This window comes from Gekko japonicus, unplaced genomic scaffold (genome assembly GCF_001447785.1).
Source record: "Gekko japonicus isolate JY-2015 unplaced genomic scaffold, Gekko_japonicus_V1.1 scaffold1556, whole genome shotgun sequence".
Taxonomy (NCBI): Eukaryota; Metazoa; Chordata; class Lepidosauria; order Squamata; family Gekkonidae; genus Gekko; species Gekko japonicus.
In genome coordinates, this window is record NW_015173718.1 from 50,345 (window position 1) to 69,949 (window position 19,605).

Consider the following 19,605-nt stretch of genomic DNA (forward strand, 5'->3'; position numbering starts at 1 on the left):
TGGAATCATAAAGAAAGAAGAAGAAGAAAAGAGATTGGATTTATACCCCGCCCTTCACTTGGAGTCTCAGAGGGGCTTACAAACTCCTTTCCCTTCCCCTCCCCACAACAGACACCCTGTGAGGTGGGTGGGGCTGATAGAACTCTGACACAAACTGCTCTTTTTCAAGGACAGCTGTGCCCACTCTATGGCTTGCCCAAGGTCATCCAGCAGGCGCAAGTGGAGGAGTGGGGAATCAAACCCGGTTCTCCCAGATTAGAGTCCGCGCTCTTAACCACTACACCAAACTGGCTCTCAGATATCCCAAAATATCCTTCTACATAGATTCAGGTGGGTAGCCATGTTGGTCTGAAGCAATAGAACAAAGTTTTGAGTCCAGTGGCACCTTTAAGTCCAACAAAGTTTTATTCTGGGTATAAGCTTTTGTGTGCAGGCAGCCAGTTTGGTGTAGTGGTTAAGTGCGCGGACTCAAATCTGGGAGAACCAGGTTTGATTCCCCACTCCTCCACTTGCACCTGCTGATGTGACCTTGGGTCAGTCACAAGCTCTGGCACAGCTGTCCCTGAAAGAGCAGTTTGTGTCAGAGTTCTTTCAGCCCCACCCACCTCACAGGGTGTCTGTTGTGGGGAGGGGAAGGGAAAGGAGTTTGTAAGCCACTCTGAGACTCCAAGCGAAGGGCGGGGTATAAATCCAATCTCCTCCTCCTCCCTCCTCTTCTTCAGACATGTGGCCACTATGGAAAAACTTGGCAACAGAACAAGAAACATGAGCCATATCTCTGAACTGTAAGAGTGGTTGAGCAGTGAAACAGTCCACCTCAGGAGGTGGTGGATGCTCCTTCGCTGGACGTTTTCAAGCGGAGGCTGGACGACCATCTTTCGGGTATGTTGTAGGGCTATCTTTCGGCTATGCTCCTGCAGAGTGCAGGGCGTTGGACTAGGTGACCTGCAAGGTCCCTTCCAACTCTAACATTCTATGATTCTAAGTGTGCCTGCACATGAAAGCTTATACCCAGACCTAAACTTTGCTGGTCTTAAAGGTGCCACTGGACTCAAACTTTACCCTTCTGTATATCAGTGGTAGAGGAAGGGGCAACAACAGGACAGGAGGTGGCTTTGGCCAACGAGATGCCCAGGGAAGTCCGACAAGCAGGCCACAGAAGCCACTGCGTGAAAGAGGATGCTGGATTAGATAGTCTGATCCAGCAAATCTGCACGTATGGAAACCACTCTCATCTTCACCGGGATCCTACAGAAGGCTCCATAGCCAAGCGGCACACTCAGCTACCTGTAATGGCTTTACAGAGATGCCACAGAAAGAACGGCTCCTTTCTCCAAACCCAGCAACTCACCTGCTCTTTCGCCCTTCAGGGTGTCCCAAACGTTGCAGTTGAAGTCATCGTAACCGGCCAACAAGAGGCGTCCGCTCTTGGAGAAGGCGACTGATGTGATCCCGCAGATGATGTTGTCGTGGGAATACATCATGAGCTCCTGGTCTGCTCGCAGGTCAAACAGCCGACAGGTGGCATCGTCCGAGCCAGTGGCAAACGCGTGGCCATTGGGGAAGAACTGGGCAACAAAAGAAGAAACGTGAGCTGCTAGAATGTGGAAGCTCACATTTCTACCTGAACATTCCAACACAGAAGACTGCTATTTGATTGTATTCATAACTACGGCGGCCAGAATACTCTATGCAAAATACTGGAAACTAGTGGAGATACCAACAAAGCGAGAATTTATAAATAAAGTTCTAGAGGCTGCGGAACTGGATAAATTGACTTTATCGATAAAAGGTGCAACGGAATTGACATTTCAGAATACTTGGACACGGTTTTATAACTGGTATGATAAGCAAATGTAGGCAAATCGTTAGGGACAGACTACTGATTTACTAAATGTAGAATACCCTGTTTTCTCGAAAATAAGACCTACCCCCAAAATAAGCCCTAGCAGGATTTCTATGCATTTGTGGTATAAGCCCTAGTGTGTCTTCTTGAGAAAAAATAAATATAAGACAGTGTCTTATTTTCGGGAAAACACGGTATATATGCTTTATGAAGCTAGAGATAGAAGGTTACTTACACAGGACACAAGAAACAGATAGTAACGCGGATTAGGCACTATTATTAACACTTGTTAAAAAGTGGGGGGGGGGACCCCATGTATATGTATGTATGTTAGTGTATGTTTTGTATGTTTGTATATTATATGTGAAAAATTTTAATAAAATCCTGCCTCTTTGGGGGCAGTTGAAAAAGGAGAAGAAAGAAATGTGAGCTGCAGACTAAGCAAAGCGGGGAATGGGGGGGGCAGGGGGAGATACAGATGGTGAGAGGAGAACACTCGGCGGTTATCTTCAAAATGGCAGCTTCTTTTACAGAATTCAGAGTAGATAATAATAGTTTTCTTTTTCAACGCTGACACGCCAACAGCACTTTACACGGTATGCCCAAATGAGTTTAAAATTATAATTAAGTGCTGTCAAGTCACCGCTAACTTATGGCAACACCCTCGTGGGGTTTTCACGGCAAGACACAAACAGAGGTGGGTTCGCCACAGTCTTCCTCTGCATAGCAACCCTGGACTTCCTGGGTGGTCTCCCACCCAAGGACTGACCGTAACAGCACTTTACACGGTATGCCCAAATGAGAGTTTAAAATTATAATTAAGTGCTGTCAAGTCACCGCTAACTTATGGCAACACCCTCGTGGGGTTTTCACGGCAAGACACAAACAGAGGTGGGTTCGCCACAGTCTTCCTCTGCATAGCAACCCTGGACTTCCTGGGTGGTCTCCCACCCAAGGACTGACCGTGGCCAACCCTGCTTCGCTGGTCAGCTCTGACGCGCTCAGGTGAGTCTGGGCCAAAGTAGGTTCGATTTATAGTTATTATAGTTAACACAATATGCGAAGTCTTTGAACTTGTCACCCCCCCTGCAAAAAACGTCAGGGAAACTATTTTTCTTAGACTGAAGCCATTTCTGTCTCTGCGTTTTGACTTTCTGCGGTTCCACAACAACAACAGTAGCAATTTAATTAGGTCCTATGAGAAACCCCGGGTCTGACTGAGCTAGGGGATCTGGCAAAATAGGAAGACCGGAGCAGCGCCAGACCAGGGCTCCCTCTAAGCGGTGGAGTCGTGTGAGCAAAAATGCCACTTTGTGAGCTACGGGCATTAAAGTTGTGAGTGAGCGATTTGGTTCCTGCATCAGTTTGCTCTGGAGCCATCCCTTCCTGAGCTGAGACAAAAAATGTGGGAGCCGGAGGCTAAAAAAACCTGCTCACACTGACTGCTCCAGACCTCCCCCTGCTTCACTCGCGCTTCCTCCCAGCAAATCCCACCCACAAGTCTGTGAGAGGTTTTCCTTCCTCCCAGCGAAAAAGGACTTGTTTGTTTCTCTGCACAGCAGCTAACCGGCCAACGTCCTCTGGCTGGTGGGGTTACCAACCTCCAGGTGTGACCTGGAGTTCTCCCAGAATTACCGTTGATCTCCAGACCACAGAGATCAGCTCCCCCTGGAGAAACGGGCAGCTTCAGAGGGTGGACTCTCTGGCACTGCGCCCTTGCTAAGCCTCCTCCTGTCCCCAGGTACCGTTCCCCAAATCTTCAGGGATTTCCAGAGCCAGAGCTGGCAGCTCCAGCTGCTGACCCCATCTGAGGGTTGCTGGGTTTCAAAGCATCGTGGGCACTCCACGGACATCTAGGAGTCTACGTGTGTTATCTGTGTGGGGCGGGGTCGTTAGACTCCACACCCTCCCCCTCTGCGTGTGCCGAGGAGCAAAGCCGGCCACTTACACACACTGCGTTGATGTCGGACACGTGCCCCGTGAAAGACTGCCGGCACATTCCGTCTCGGATATCCCAAAGCTTGGAGGAAGCATCGCAGGCCCCCGAAACGAAAGTGCTCATGTCTGGACTTAGCGAAAGACTCATGACGTCGCCGGTATGGCCAGTAAAAGCGGTTGTCTGCTGGCCGGTTTCGATGTCCCACAGAGCGCTGCGAGAGAGAAAAGAGGTAGAAGAAAAAGGGTCGCACGCAGCAGAGCAAAACGTCGCCGCGCTCACGAAAAGCAACCCCGCAGCCCTCCCGGGGCGAACTCACCAGGTGGTGTCGCCTGAACTTGTGACTATCTGATTGTCATCCAGGAAGCGACAACACGACAAGTACCCTGAAACGGAATACAGAAAGCGGCTAAGTACAGAAACTGCCCGTCGGGAAACACAATCCCACTCCCGCCCCCCAAAAAAGTCCCACATTCCAACACAGATCTGTGCAGGACTATTTGAGTTGTTCTGCAGCTGAAAATAAAATGCAGAATTCAGTAAGTTCTAGTTGTCATTCAAATGCATGACCCCCTTATGGCGGCAAAGGCAACCTTGAAAGCAGGTGGCAACGTAAGAAGAGCCCTGCTGGATAAGACTGAAGGTCCACCTGGTCCAGCATTCTGTTCAGACAGGGGCCGACCAGCTACCTCTAGGGAGTCCCACAAACAGGAAGCCCGCAACAGCATCATCCTGCCTGTGGTCCCCCGCAACTGAGGCCTACGACCTCTGGTACTACCGGAGGCCATTCCAGAAGCCAGAGGTGAGGCTGAGCAGACAAGAATTCAGTAAGTTCTAGTTGTCATTCACTGCGTTGCTTTAGATCAAATGCACGACCCCCTTATGGCGGCAAAGGCAAGCTTGAAAGCAGGTGGCAACGTAAGAAGAGCCCTGCTGGATAAGACTGAAGGTCCACCTGGTCCAGCATTCTGTTCAGACAGGGGCCGACCGGCTACCTCTAGGGAGTCCCACAAACAGGATGCCCGCAACAGCATCGTCCTGCCTGTGGTCCCCGGCAACTGAGGCCTACGACCTCTGGTACTACCGGAGGCCATTCCAGAAGCCAGAGGTGAGGCTGAGCAGACAGGTCAGGCATTTCAGGCCAAAGTGGCCCCTGGGCCACATTCCCGATTCACGTTAGAAGAGGCAATTCCAGGGAGCTTCGTTTTCTGCAGTTTCCGCAACCTGGTCACGGTACTGCCTGTCGTTTTAAAGACGGCGGCCAGCCAATCATTTCAAAAATAAAACGCAAAACTAAACGCCAGGACAGACAAAAGGAAATACAACTTTACTCAGAGAGTGATGGGAATGTGGCATTCCCTGCCAGAGGATGTAGTGATGGCCACTGGAATAAACAGCTTTAAAAAGGGGATTAGACAGATTCATGGAGGATCAGTGGTTACTAGCCATGGTGACTCCATGTTCAGAGGCAGTCAACCTCTGAATCCCAGTGCCAGGAAGCAATATTACTGTGTGAGACAGGATGCTGGACTAGATGGATTTATGGGTCTGACCTAGCATGGCTCTTCTTATGTCCTTACGTCTTCAACCCAGAAATAAAGCTAAACCCACATGGTGTAGATTAGGTAACTGTGGCCACTGAAAAACTTGAGCAGCTTTTAAAAACATGAGAGAAGCCACACACATTTAACAGGGAAGCAAAGTGATCATGGCTAAGCACATACGTTGGAAAAGCCAGTTTCCTGCAGCAGAAACTAGCAAACACTTAAAACCTACATTTATACCCCACAAAAATACTTTCAAAGGGGCATATGATCACTGCAGGGGGGGGATTTGACGCAACACTTAAATGTGACCACAAATATCCAGAACAAGTGTGAAACAGCAAAACAGTTAAGCCGAAATAATGTCACTGGGAAAGACAGAGGCCAAGTAGCAAAAAAAAAGTCCTGGAAAAATAAAACAAAACCCGTCAGCGTTGCCGCAAGACAACTGCAGGGAAGAGGGCAGGCAGTCAACCCACTGCAAGGCATCCCAGAGAAGACCCTGCTTCTTGGAAAGACCAGAGTGGGACCTGAAGACAGAGCTCTACAATTCATCTGCAAAAAGTGTCCGGTCTCTCTTTTTAAGGAGGGAAGGGATGGGGATTCTGGTGCCTACGCAAATCCTTGCAACCTCCTCATCATCAACAGGAACCAAATGATGCAAAATCAACACATGCACATTTGTTTATTTTGTTAGCCTTATATCCCGCCCTCCCCACAATGTAGGCTCAGGGCAGGTACCAACAGATATGCCTACAATAACGCAGATCTGCAGTTAAAACAGTTCATAATTGACAGTTGAGATCTGCAATTAAAGTAGATTTACAATGAAACAAATAAAGACACATTATAACAATCCATTTAAAACCGATAAGAGCACCACAGACTGAAACAATAACGGATAATATTGTGAACCCACCCGGTCTCTGGGAACTGCGGTCACTGGACGGGAGGGCCAGATCAAATGGATGTCCACTGCCTCAACGAAAGGACTGGCGGAAGAGCTCCGTCCTAGGGCCCCGCTCTCATACAGTAGCTTGATCCACCAGGCAGCGGCCAGGGCCGAAAAAGCCCTGGCCCTAGTTGAGGCAAGTCGGGCATCCTAGAGCCAGGGACTACCAGGAGGTGTTGGTTCGTAGAATGTAATGTTTTACAGGGCTCATAAAGAGAGAGGCAGTCTCGAAGATATGCAGACCCCTACAGGGCTTTAAAGGTAAGCACCAACACCTTGAAATGGATCCGGAATTTAATAGGCAGCCAGTGCTGGTCATGCAGCACCAGGCAGATATGTGCCCACACAGGCAGCGACATCAACACCCACGCCGCTGCGTTCTGCACTAGCTGCAACTTCTGGAGCAGAGCCATAGAAAGCCCCGAGTAGAGAATTACAGTAATCTAATCTGGAAGTGACCACTGCATGGGTCACTGCAGCCAGATCGCGGGGGGTGAGATATGGGGACAACTGCCTGATCTGCCTCAGATGAAAAAAAGGCAGACCTGACAGTGGCGGTGACCCGGGCCTCCATAGTCAAACCCCCAGGGCTGAATAGGGACACAGGATTCTTGTCTCACTACAGGTGCTAATCTTCTGCCCTCAAGCATTTCCCCTCTGCTCTGATCAAGCTGATTACAACAGGCCTGGTACCTCTGCAACCTCACTTCCTTCTTTACAGCAACCCTGACTGGGACATAAAGACTCAGAGATCTCCATTCCTACTAGTATTATTTACTTAAGGTTTAGCACCTTATAATGTTGGGTTGTTTTTATATGGCTTTAGGATTGCTTAAGTTGCAGAGATCTCCATTCCTACTAGTATTATTAGCACCTTATAATGTTGGGTTGTTTTCATATGGCTTTAAGATTGTTTAAGTAGCTTGCTTGTGTGTTTTTATTCTTTTATGTAAGCCGCCCTGAGCCGGCTTCAGCTGGGAGGGCGGGGTATAGATCTGATAAATAAATAAAAGCTGATAAGGGGAATTTGGGCTCTCAAAAGCTTTTAACACACACACTCCCAATCTTGTTAATCTGCAAGGTGCTACTGGGCTTGAATCCAACTGCTCCACTGCAGATCAACACGGCTCCCCTCTTAAATTATATCCAAGCTATTTGCTTAATTCATTCGGCCTGCAGAATTGCCTTACTCCGCCCTGAGGAGCAAAAAAAATATATACTAACATACAGGAGGCCTCAGATCAAAGGCCTGCTGAGCCAGAGATCTTACTAGTAAGACATTATGGCAGCTCTTCAAATACAACCGCGGGGGCTAGAAACAAGTCTGAGATGGAATCTGACTGTTAATTCGGTTAGAACAAATTCTGCACCGTCCTCCGTTTGCTACGGCTTGATCCCCTTGCGCTTACGACATTAGGCATGGTTCAGTCAGTCAAAACAGACCCCAGAGATACAAAATGGAAGCTGACCGGTGTGGCCGGGTAGCTCTCTGCTCACTCGAACGTTGCCCTCTCTCGTCTTCAGGTTGTAGATGGAGCAGATGTTGTCCAGTCCACCACAGGCAACGTAATTTCCCGACGGTGCATAGGCACAGGTCATAACCCAGGAAGATCTCAAAGGAATGGCATGCATCTTTTGGAGGGGGGGAAGAGGAGAGAAACACCATCAGAGAGAGACTTCCCCAACACAATGACGCAGGACAGCACAACCACTAGTGCAACAGGTCCACCATGTGCACCCCGTTTTGAGAACGCTACTGATTTTTAAAAGGCACTTGGGGATTCTCGATACTAAGGAGCCACTGCGGTGTTGAAATCTTTGCTAAATCTTTGTTATGCAATTCGCACAATGACCCACAGGGGCGCACAAACGCAACAAGCCACTTGAAGAATGAGCCCGAGCTCCTGAACTCTCCCGTTCCCTCCTCCTCTCACGTGCTGTTGGCAAGTGAATTATTTCTCTTTTTACAGCAAACCACGGTTTGCCATGACATCTGAACTGGCAAACTGTGGCTTATGCTTCGTGTACAAACTAGAATTCCCAACAGGGGTTCAGTTCCAGTTTGGCATCCTGCTTTCCAGGTTAACTAAAAGAGATTATTTATTCACTTAATTTCTCCCCACTGTGTTCTCCCCAGTGTGAACCCATTAGCAGCTTGCAGAATTCTCCTCTCTTCCATTTTATCCTCACAACAGCCCTATGAGGCCGGTTAGGGTGTGCATGACTGGTCCAAGGTCACCCAGCAAGCTTCCATGGCAGAGCGAGGATTCGAACCTGGGTCTCCCAGATCCTAATCCAACACTTTATCCCACTACATGACACCACAAGTAACGTAGAAAACCACCCATGAGGAGAGAAGGCAGTGACTGAGCCAGAGGGTCCCTCAAACATATTCACAAAGCAGGAAACTACAGTTTTCTGTTACATCAGAGCTCGACCAACACCTCCTCCATTTCCTGTAAGTTTCCAACATCTCCAGTAGAACAAATGATTCCTGATACTGCCTTACCATTAAAAGGCGAACCTGTTATTATTATTATTATTATTATTATTATTACCAAGAAGAATGAGGAGGAGGAGGAGGAGGTTTCTGAATCACCCATCCCTGCTACCACAGGGCTCTGGGCGATGTACAACAATGAATTAAAATGTCACTATAAAAATAAAATACATTAATACCAGTAGATAAATTAAAACTCCAGATGGCGAACTAAATCCCCCAAAAACTGGAAAAAGGGGGGGGGGGACTCAACCCAGGATATGACTACGAACCCCCCTCTATTTTTCTTTGAATAATTCCCCCCCCCTCTATTTTTCTCTATTTTCTAATTTCAGGAAACAACATCTGGTTAAATTATATGTGTACTAAAACTCTGTAACAGATCTTTGAATGTGTGTCTAGAATATATAGATAATAGTGACCACCGAGGAAGGCCCTTAGGGGCCGAAACGCGTTTGGTCTTCAGTTGTAAAGTATTTACCCATCATATGTATGTATAGAGGATAAGCTTTTATAGTCTGATCTTAGACAAAGTAATTTTTAATCAGGAAAACTTTAACATGTGTACACCTTAACAAATATCTGTACTTTTATATATATGGTTTAGCTTAGCCCTTTTTGGTTCGTCGTGGAACTAAATCCCCCCCATTCCAGACTGTTCGGCCACCTCGTGAGCGGGTGGGGGGGGCAAAATTATCTGGAGAGCACAAAAAGGGTGCCAGCTAGAGTGGAAACCGTTGCTGTCCTCAGCCAAAAGAGTGGTGGAACATCTCCACCTTACAGGCCCTGCGGAATTGCATGACACCCCGCAGGTCCCTGGTGGTGTTTGGCAGAAGTGTTCCACCAGATTGGGGCCAGGGCTGAACACATGCTAGTGGAGGAAACCACAGGGAACTCAGCTTCTGATTTTCAATGGGGTAAGGGTTGGAATTACTTCAAGGGAGCCTGAGACACCCACGGAGCTCCTGCCATCCATACTGACAGAGATCCCCTGTATCTCAGATAAAAGGGACCCAACAGCCCGTTTCCCCCAAGTAAGTGAGTCACAGCTATTAAAAAGCAATGGGACAGAACCATTCATGAGATGCACAAATGTGTTTGGAGTGAATAAACTCATCTTCAGAAAGAAAAAATGAAAGGAAGACAGAGAATTTTTTTGGAGGAAAGCCCCCTCCCCAAAAAACAGAAAGCGAAAAGACGATGAGGAAAAAGCAGTACTTTAGGGAAAGGGGGGGAGATGCTGTAGGGAAGGGGTGGGGAGAACTTCGAAGTAGCAGTGGAAACAGAGAAAAGCTCAGTTGCAAATGGCCCGTCAAAAGGCCCAAATGATTTTTTTTTTAAAGGACTCTTACCTTATTTGTTGTATAGCTATCCCAAATAATTAATTTTCCATCTTGAGAAGCGCTGACTAGTAGCCTAAAGATAGACACACAAAAAAGGTAACAGGTTAACTTTGTCTCTCTGGTTGGTGTTTAAACATTGGCAATGTACAAGTATCCAGTCCTTTAGGACACTCCCTGCTGGAACACTGCCTTTTCTAAGAATTCCAGAAGGGCATTTGCCCTAGCTAGATGTTCTGCCCTTCCATCTGTGGTTATTCAAGGCAGGTACAATAGAAACCCCTACTCTGAAAGGTTATGCCCATGCCTTTTAAGCGAGGCTGAATCGGTAGAGCATATGTTCTTCAGCTCTCCATTTTACAGGGAGGCTCGTCTTAAAATGATTACCCCATTAGTCGATAGGACACTGACTTTTATTCTTAGCGGTCCCATGGCTTTGGAGTATCAGCAGAGTGTCATCAAAGATGAAGGCAACACAATAATCTTTATTTAAATTGTTTATACCCCACTTTCCTCCCTAATGGGAGACTCAACACTGTTCACCCCTCCTCAGTTTTATCCTAAGACCCCCTACCCCCCCCCTGTGAGGTAGGCTAGGATGCATGGCAACACTATACCACGCTGGCTTTGAACTTTTCAAATATTTATATCCTGTATGCATTCTCACTTGTATATGTTTTGAATTTGTATTCAGTCCCATTACAGCCATGCTTGAATAAGAATTATTCGAAACGCGGCATCAGGCATCCGGATTACGCGTCGGCTTTTTATGGCTCAGAAAATTTGATGACTTACACCTCAATTTGGACTCTGATATTTGCTTCTATTTTGGAGTAGACACATGGAAAGACTGTAGACTGTGCTTCTATTGTGCTTTATTATTGCACCTTGGCCAATTGATTCATATTATACTTGCTGTTATGCTTATATGATTATTATATACTTGCTATTTTGCTTGTGCATTTATTTTCAGTCAGCGGTGTGTTCTTTGCTGTTCCTTTATTAAAACCTTAGCAAAAATGCTCGTCCAGATGTGATGGAAGGACTCTCAAATACGACAGTCTCTCTCATTATAAGCCAGACTACTCAACGTCAGGGGTGGCTGACAAAATTTTCCTACTGCAGCTGTTCCCACAACTGTCTCCCCCACATATAATGAAAGAGAATGAAAGAGACAGAGAGACAGAGGCCAGCCTTTGAGGTCAGGGTAAAACTATCCCCTACCTGAGATAATACCAGTTTGGGGGAAGCACAGACAGCACGTTTCGCACTTCCTGGCAGTCTTGCCGACCGTTGATTGGTTACTTGGATCAGAAGGATTCACGGGCAAGCACTGAGCCACCCCACCCGCATAACCCTTTGCTCCCTTTCTTGTGAGGTTGCTAGAAGTGATCAGAAACTTGAGATCTGGCTTTTCAAGACGGAGTGGGGCCGGACCCAGCACAAAATTTCTGCTTGCGCTACACGCAGGGGTGGCCAAACTTGCTTAACGTAAGAGCCACACAGAATAAGCATCAGACATTTGAGAAGCCGCAAGACATGAAGAAATATTACATGTTTTAATTGAAAAGATGCAGATTTGCTTTTTATTAACATCAAATGAGACTGCCAAGTTTAAAAACAAAAGATGTAGAAACAGGTATTGATCATATTTATTTGTCCAATGATACTTATTTGTTTGCTAATGATATTTTATTTGTCAGAGAGAGGCGGAAAGAAAGCGGAAAGAAAGCAAATAGATGGGGGGGGAGGGGGGAAAGGTGGAAAGAAAGCAACTTTAGATGCATTCTCCAAGCCTCCCCCCCCCGCCATGCCGGCTGGCTTTGCGTTGTGCCGGCTGGCTTGGAGAAGGGGTTTAAAGAGACAAATGCCTTCTCCAAGCCGGCTGGCGGGTGGGCTTTGAGAACGCTATTAGGTAAAGTTGCTTTCTTTCTCTGCTCCCCACTCCCCACCTCAAGCCTACCGAGGGAGGGGAACACTGGCTGGGGAAGGTAAGACCGATCAGGGAGGCATGCCTCCCCCTTAGCTTCCCCAGCCACCCCTGCTGGGAGCCACACAATAGGTGTGAAAGAGCCGCATGTGGCTCCTGAGCCGCAGTTTGGCCACCCCTGTGCTAGAGCTCCCACACAGGCAGAAATGTGCGAGAAAGAGACTGCAGTAGCTGCTCGTGTCAGACTTGATGTCTCCCTGCTTGCGCAAGATCCTGTGCAACCAATTTCAGGGCACTACAAAAATGCCAGGTGGTGCACAAGATCTGGCACGAGTGGAAGTGTGCTAAGTCTGTTCATGTTTCCACACGACTGGACGTTTACCCCCACCAAACAGGATGGAACAATTTATGTCAATCTGGAAAAAGTAACTTACCGTACATTTCCGAAAATCCATTTAAAGATCAATACACGTGAATACTGTTTCCGTTTCAAAGATTTTATATAGAGCAAGAAGGGATAAAAGGCTCGCTTAAAAAAAAAAAAAAAGTAAACCCAAAGCACTCCCTGTCAAATTACTGAATCTTCGAGGCTATTTATGACTCCAGTACTATTCAGATTTCTGACTCGTTGGCTCTGTTTTACTTAATACTACATCGTTTTACTTAATTTTACACTTGTAGCCTCCTCTTCCAAGTGGTCCAACAGCATACTGACATTTTCCAATTATGAGAAAAAAAGCTCCTCCACATCATAAGCCAATCATTTGTACAAACCTTGAATCAGATCCCCAGTGCATGGCATAAATTTTAGCTAAATGGCCTCTCAGGGTACGTCTGGTGCGCATCTGAATCCGGCCCACTGAGTCAAGACTTGTGGTGATCTAGGCAAAAGGGGGGGGGGGAAGACACATCATTCAAAACAGGACGAAAGGTACAACACATCTGCTTTCACAATTGACACACCTAAGCTGAAAATGACACCGACGTGAACAATTCTGAGCCAGAGACTAAAAATGACAAGAGCAGACGCCACACGTGGTTGCAACGAAGCAGCAACTCTGACTAGGTTACTGTCGCCCCCTCTAAGGTGCCGGCAACCTCCCAGGAGCTCTGCAGTCAGATCCATTGCCCTAACAGAAAAAGAATATTATCCTGAGCGCCTGACCTGAAGTCTCTTGAGATTTATGGAGTGCCGCCCCACTGCTTTCTGTCCCCATTTATTTTGTGTACCAATAGCCCTGGCGCTGGTGCTACCAAGGGTCACTCACCAATGTGCATCCTGGACCCACACGATATCCTCAATCAAACATTTTATTTTTACTCAGAAGGGCACAAGCGTTACTGTCGCCCCCTCTAAGGTGCCGGCAACCTCCCAGGAGCTCTGCTGTCAGATCCAGAAAAACAATATTATCCTGAGCGCCTGTCCTGAAGTCTCTGAGATTTATGGAGTGCCGCCCCATTGCTTTCTGTCCCCATTTATTTTGTGTACCTACCAATGGCGCTGGTGGTACCAAGGGTCACTCACCAATGTGCATCCTGGACCCACACGATATCCTCAATCAAACATTTTATTTTTACTCAGAAGGGCACAAGCAGCCTAATTCGATCGTTTTCGAACTTTCTATCTGCATAAATATTTTTAGGGTGAAATATTTTTGACTTGACAGCATATCGGGCATCGAACAACAAAAATTTTCACTGAGTATTTCTAGGGTATATTTCAGAGCGCACCTTGCAGAAATTCTTTATAATAATGGAGACAGATCAAGATGGGCAGCCGTGTTAGTCTTTTTATGGTGCTGCTGGACCCTCACTCTTTTCTGCTGCTACAGACTCACTAACAGGATTTGTGGCAGGGTTATGAGCTTTCGTAAGTAAATACGAAGAAGCCCATAAAAAGGTAAAGGTTCCCTTGCTCGAAAGCCAGTCGAGTCCGACTCTAGGGTTGCGGTGCTCATCCCCGTTTCAAAGCTGAAGAGCCAGCGCTGTCCGAAGATGTTTCCGTGGTCACGTGGCCGGCATGACTAAACACCGAGGCCCGCGGAACGCTGTTACCTTCCCACCGAAGTGGTACCTATTTATCTACTTGCAATTTCTTGCTTTTGAACTGCTTGGTTGGCAGGAGCTGGAACTAGAGATGGGAGCTCACTCCCATCATGCGGCACCCGGATCTCAAACTGCTGAACTACTGACCTTCCACAGCCTGCAGTTCAGCATCTTAACCACTTGAGCCACCACAGCTCCTCATATTCATACCTGGCCACCGCAGCTCATACCCGACCACAAATTTTGTAAGTCTTTAAGGAGCTACTGGACCCTTAACTCTTTTCTACTTATAATAATGATGTGAGTGTGGAGGCGTGCCAGTCAAGACCCATTCATTACATGAGCGGTTTTAAAGCCCTTAGCATGGTGGTAACCAATGTTCCCTCTAAGCTGAGTTACATACCTGGCCACCGCAGCTCATACCCGACCACAAATTTTGTTAGTCTTTAAGGGGCTACTGGACCCTTACTCTTTTCTACTTATAATAATGATGTGTGTGTGGAGGCATGCCAGTCAAGACCCATTCATTACAAGAGTGGTTTTAAAGCCCTTAGCATGGTGGTAACCAATGTTCCCTCTAAACTGTGGAGTCTTGTGAGCAAAAATTCTGCTTTGTGAGCTACTGGCATTAAAGTGGTGAGCGAGCAATTTGGCTAGTGCATAAATCAGTTTGCTCTGGAGCCGTCCTTCCTGAGCGAAGACAAAAATGTGTGAGTCGGAGGCTAAAAAACTGTGAGCTAGCTCACACTAACTCAGCTTAGGGGGAACACTGGTGGTAACAGGTCCTCTGGTTATCTTAACATCATTAGATGTACACACTGATACTGGGCTGGATCCAACCAACTTTTCTGCTGGTGGAAAAGGCAGGAAGGGTTCCCTTTAACGAATCCTAAAGGTTATGCTTGGGATCCTCCTGGGACCAGCATGGACAAAAGGATGAAGGATGAGGACTCTAGGAAGGAGATTTCAATGAGAGTGAGTAGGAAAAGCCGGCTGATCCAACCCATAATTTCTGTCAACCTAAGGCCACCATTGACTGTCAATGTCTTTATATAAGCCCATGCTTAAATTCGAGGAGCGTGAACAGAATAGCTTCCCCACCGGCATCTGCTACATCTGAAGTGCCTGAGGAACCTTCCCTTTAATCATCTGCTTACACTTAATGAAAATTTTTAGAAGTCTATCACCAATCTGGTCCTTAGGGGAAAAGTTACAGTAATTTTTCCACTCCAGGCACAGAACCAATTGCCTTACAGACATTTCCCCACACACAGAATGCACAATGTACTTAAAAATGAGCATACCTGAGCAAGAGTTGTATCGCTACATGCTTTTCTGGCATCCTTTAAGACAAAAAGGAGAAAGAGTGATTGGGACGACAGGCAAGTAACGGAAAGCAATAATGCAATGTGGCTTGAACCCAGAACCTGTTTAGACACCGTACATTTACTAGAAACAACAATATTCCTAATGAAATTGCTGCTCACAGAGAAAGAGACTCCAGCTTTCCTCGCTGCCTCTGAAAGCCTACACAGTTCACCACCTACTCAGAAGCAAGGCAGATTAACTTTGTGCCACCAGTCTCACTGAATTCCCAAAGACCTATAAAGCCACATCCATTTCTCCTAGAATACACAACATGCAGCTAGAAAGCTAGTGGGTTCCGCCCCCCCTTTACCTTGCAGCTTTCCTGTGAGAAGAGAGAACACAGTGACAGGTCTAAGTTAGCCCACCTAACTAGCTCTGTGTTTATGAGAATGAGCTTAACGATAAGAAAATACACTTAAGAACTTTGGGATCTGGAACCCAGGATCAGTCGGGGTAATGGAAGAAATCCATCCATCCACAAGCAGAGACAGAGACCCATTTTATAGATATCAGCAGAACCAAATGGTAAAGCTTATCCGGAGCAGTACTGCGTCAGGCTGCAACGGAGGGTTAACAAACCTGAACACGTGAAGCTGCCTTATAGTGAACCAGACCCCTGGTCCATCAGAGTCAGTATTGTCTACTCAGACTGGCAGCAGCTCTCCAGTGTCTCAGGTGGACGTCTTTCCCATCACCTGCTGCCTGGCCCTTTGAAGTAGAGATGCCAGGGACTGAACCTGGGACCCAGTGTGTCAGTGTTGCACAGCGGTGTGGGCTTTGTGCCAGCCCACCCTCTCTCAGTCCTTTAATGTTCTACATGCACAGCGCTCCATCCATAAGAGGAATACCGTTGCTCTGCCGCCGCCACCCACCCCCAATTCAGGAAGAAGTTTCACTATAGTTTTATACATTTGTCCTAGGGATAAGGGCCGAGACATAGAACTGCGCTTCCTTGCCTGGACCCCCACATTGTTCAGGAGCTTGTCTGCCTTACAGCTCATGCAAAAAAACAAAACAAAAACATGGCAGAGAACCATGACAGACACAGCTTCCTTCCTCAGTCAATGATGGCTGCCAGTGAGATCATACCATCACCCATTTGCTTGCTCATTCCAAATCAGCAGGGTACCCAGAGCAATGGTCTTCAGAGCCACAGGTGGAGACCCTCATCTGGGTCATGAGTCATCCCCCCCCCCCAGGTTGGGTCAGAAACCCTTACAGGACTATTTTCTGCCTTTTTGGAGGCCCTGCTGTGGAGAGAACAAGGGGGCCGTATTTCCTTCTTCTCTCTGCATACGTGCTGAGCAGAGAAACAGGACCGCAAAGTGAGATCACTCAACGGTGGACAGGACTCCTCTGTAGCTCTGATCTTTGACTCGTTCCTCACCACAGTACACTTCTGGGTGCTAGCCTCACATTCCCGTTCCCAACTCCTTTAGCCAGCTACCTACATTCCTGGCCTCGACCCCTGGAAGCGTGTAACTCTGGTTCCTGTTCTTTGTGCCCCATGACCCCGACTGTCACATGCCTCCGTGTCACATGCTTGCACAGCTCAGTAGGTCCCAGGCCCTGAAAGACTGAAGACCAATGGTCTAGGTGGCCTGACTCACAGAACGAACACAGTCTCGTGTCATGGAAACCCTGCTACAGCGCTGGGGTCAAAAGGGAGGGGGAAGAAAGCTCATCCCACTGGGCTTCATTGAGGTTTATAAGGTTATGCATGGGATAGAGCAGGTAGAGAAAGAGGTACTTCTCTCCCTTTCTCACAATACAAGGACTCGTGGGCACTCCATGGAATTGCTGAGCGGTCGGGTTAGAACGGATAAAAGGAAGTACTTCTTCACCCAAAGAGTGATTAACAGATGGAATTCACTGCCACAGGAAGTGGTGGCAGCTACAAGCATGGACGGCTTCAAGAGGGAATTGGATAAACATGGTGCTTGGGGGGGTCAACAGTGGGAGGGCTTCTAATGTCCTGGCCCCACTGGTGGACCTCCTGATGGCACTTGGTATTTCTGGCCACTGTGTGACACAGAGTGTTGGACTGGATGGGCCTTTGGCCTGATCCAACATTGGCGTCTCTTATGTTCTTATCTCCATCCTGGGGCTTCAAACCCATGACAGGGCCTAGGCAAAGGGGCTCTGAGGACCACCCGGGATTATCACCGGCCTCCAAGGACACCCAGCGCTGTTCTCTGAGAGTTCCAAGAACAAAGGGTCCCTCACCCACCACACAAAGAGTCTGCAACAGACAGCAGGGAAATAATGCCAGCCCTTTTTGTTTGTTTTTGTTTACGGTCTGTCCTCAGAAACCCAAGGCAGATTACAAGTACGATAACAAAAACAAAAATCTTTTCAGTCGCATCAGTAAGCAGACTGCAAGATAGGGTAACGTTTGAACCAAAGACTTTTCATCCCCGGTAAAAGGCACCTCCTTCTGAGCCGGACCGTCACACCACAGCTTTGCTCCTTCTATAAGAAAGGCACCCTGAGCTACTCTGTTTTGCACGTTTTGGGGAAACAACAAACGAGCGGGGGGGCTCCCTAAAGCCCCCGGCAGGCCACTCCAGAATATAGGAGCCCCCACAGAGAATGCGTGCGAATGGGTAGCTGCCGATTTCACCTGTTTGCAGGGTGGCACCTTCTTTCTGCCTTCCCCTCCCAGGTATTTCTGCTTGGGATCCCCAGTTATTACTATCTAGGATCAGGCACCAAGAAAACAGGTGAAGAAAACGCCTTACTCTGATTTGATTCCGAAGCTGTTCCGCCTCCTGCCGCAACTGTTCCAGTTCACTCATCCTCTTGAATGTGCTTCTTTCCCACCGTTACAACACTGACGAAAAGAAGCCTGCTGAGAAATGCGGGGAAGGGGAGGGGGGAAACAACAACTGTAATTGTGCTGATGCTACAACCTTCACTTTCCAACCAGGGCCTGGCCTTCGCTTTCGAACACACAACAGAAATCCGGAAGATGAAATTTTAAGAGCGCCGATTTTAGTGAGCGGAACTGTCATCTACGCTCCTGTTCCAACTCTGCTTATCTGGCCCTCGGGATTCTTTGTATAAAAAGACACTCAACATTCATGTAGCACATTTCAAGTGTTCGGCAGGCTTCGCTTGCATTGTGTCAGCATTCCTTACAACAAAGGAAGGCCAGTATTTATCCCATGTTGCGGAGAGAACAGCTCCCCTAGCCACCTGGGGAGCTGACAGCCAAGGCGCGATTTCAGCATACTCTTTGCAGATACCTATGACAACTGATTCCGACAAGGAAGCCACGAGGATAGGATGTTTCGGAGGACATTAATTCACAGGGTCGACATAAATCAGAAGCGACTTGATGGCACTTTAACACACACACACACACAAAACAGATCTAACGCAACAGAAAGGGAAATGTCTGATTCTGGTATGAGACAGAGACACTGTTTCTTCCTCCCCTCCCTATAAAAAAAGCGTTTATCCCTCCATTTGCCTTGAAAAACTAAAGATGAATTTGCAGAAAGTGTAAAGGGGCCTGGCTGTCACCTTAAGATGCAAATACAGAGAACCATCAGGGTGGTTCAAAGACCCTCCGGTATAACCAGGCAAGCATCGATCAGCGCTGTAAAACCCACTGCGAAATTTTAAAACCCAGTGTGAAGCTCTACGGAGAGCCCAACGGAGATGACAAGAGAGCAGACAAAAAACACGGCAACCGCGTTGGGAGTGTTCTGAAAAGGCTACAAGCGACAGAGGAGGACTGGAAGTATCACCAGGCACAGCACATTCCACTCAAGAGACATTTCTGTCTGTATGCTTCTGGTGTGACTCTGCAGCTCGGTGCTCCATGGGATCAGGCTGAAGGAACCCTCGTCCAGTGCTGTGCCACATGGGGTGTCTTGATGCAAGCAGTACTAAGCAACCTCTGCCATGAGCATTAGTGCGGCAGCTGCCACCTTCGCCCCTGTACAGTGCAAATGAGCTCTGGAAGGGGCCTGGGGTGTGCCGCTCGGGAGGGAGGGAGGGAGGCAACGAGAGAATCCTATGCAATCTGCAGAATCATACAAGGGGCGCAGCACCAAGGCAGGTAGTTCACTTCTGCAAGGAACTGCGGCAGCCCAGATGCCATAGCTGTTGCTTTCCCGCTCTTTGCAGCTGCAC

The 19,605-nt window shown here is 47.7% G+C and overlaps 1 protein-coding gene across 1 annotated transcript in view; it reads right to left on the reverse strand.

The window, feature by feature from the left end:
• The window catches only part of GNB4 (guanine nucleotide binding protein (G protein), beta polypeptide 4), a 56,129-nt gene that overhangs the window by 7,549 nt on the left and 28,975 nt on the right, over nucleotides 1-19,605 (reverse strand). The window contains exons 2-9 of the mRNA XM_015423346.1: nucleotides 18,204-18,310; nucleotides 15,399-15,437; nucleotides 12,823-12,929; nucleotides 10,131-10,194; nucleotides 7,748-7,910; nucleotides 4,102-4,168; nucleotides 3,795-3,996; nucleotides 1,352-1,568 (exon numbers count right to left, since the gene is read on the reverse strand). Coding sequence (XP_015278832.1) covers nucleotides 1,352-1,568; nucleotides 3,795-3,996; nucleotides 4,102-4,168; nucleotides 7,748-7,910; nucleotides 10,131-10,194; nucleotides 12,823-12,929; nucleotides 15,399-15,437; nucleotides 18,204-18,260 — 916 coding nt within the window. The 5' untranslated portion in view covers nucleotides 18,261-18,310. The remainder of the gene's footprint in view (nucleotides 1-1,351; nucleotides 1,569-3,794; nucleotides 3,997-4,101; nucleotides 4,169-7,747; nucleotides 7,911-10,130; nucleotides 10,195-12,822; nucleotides 12,930-15,398; nucleotides 15,438-18,203; nucleotides 18,311-19,605) is intronic.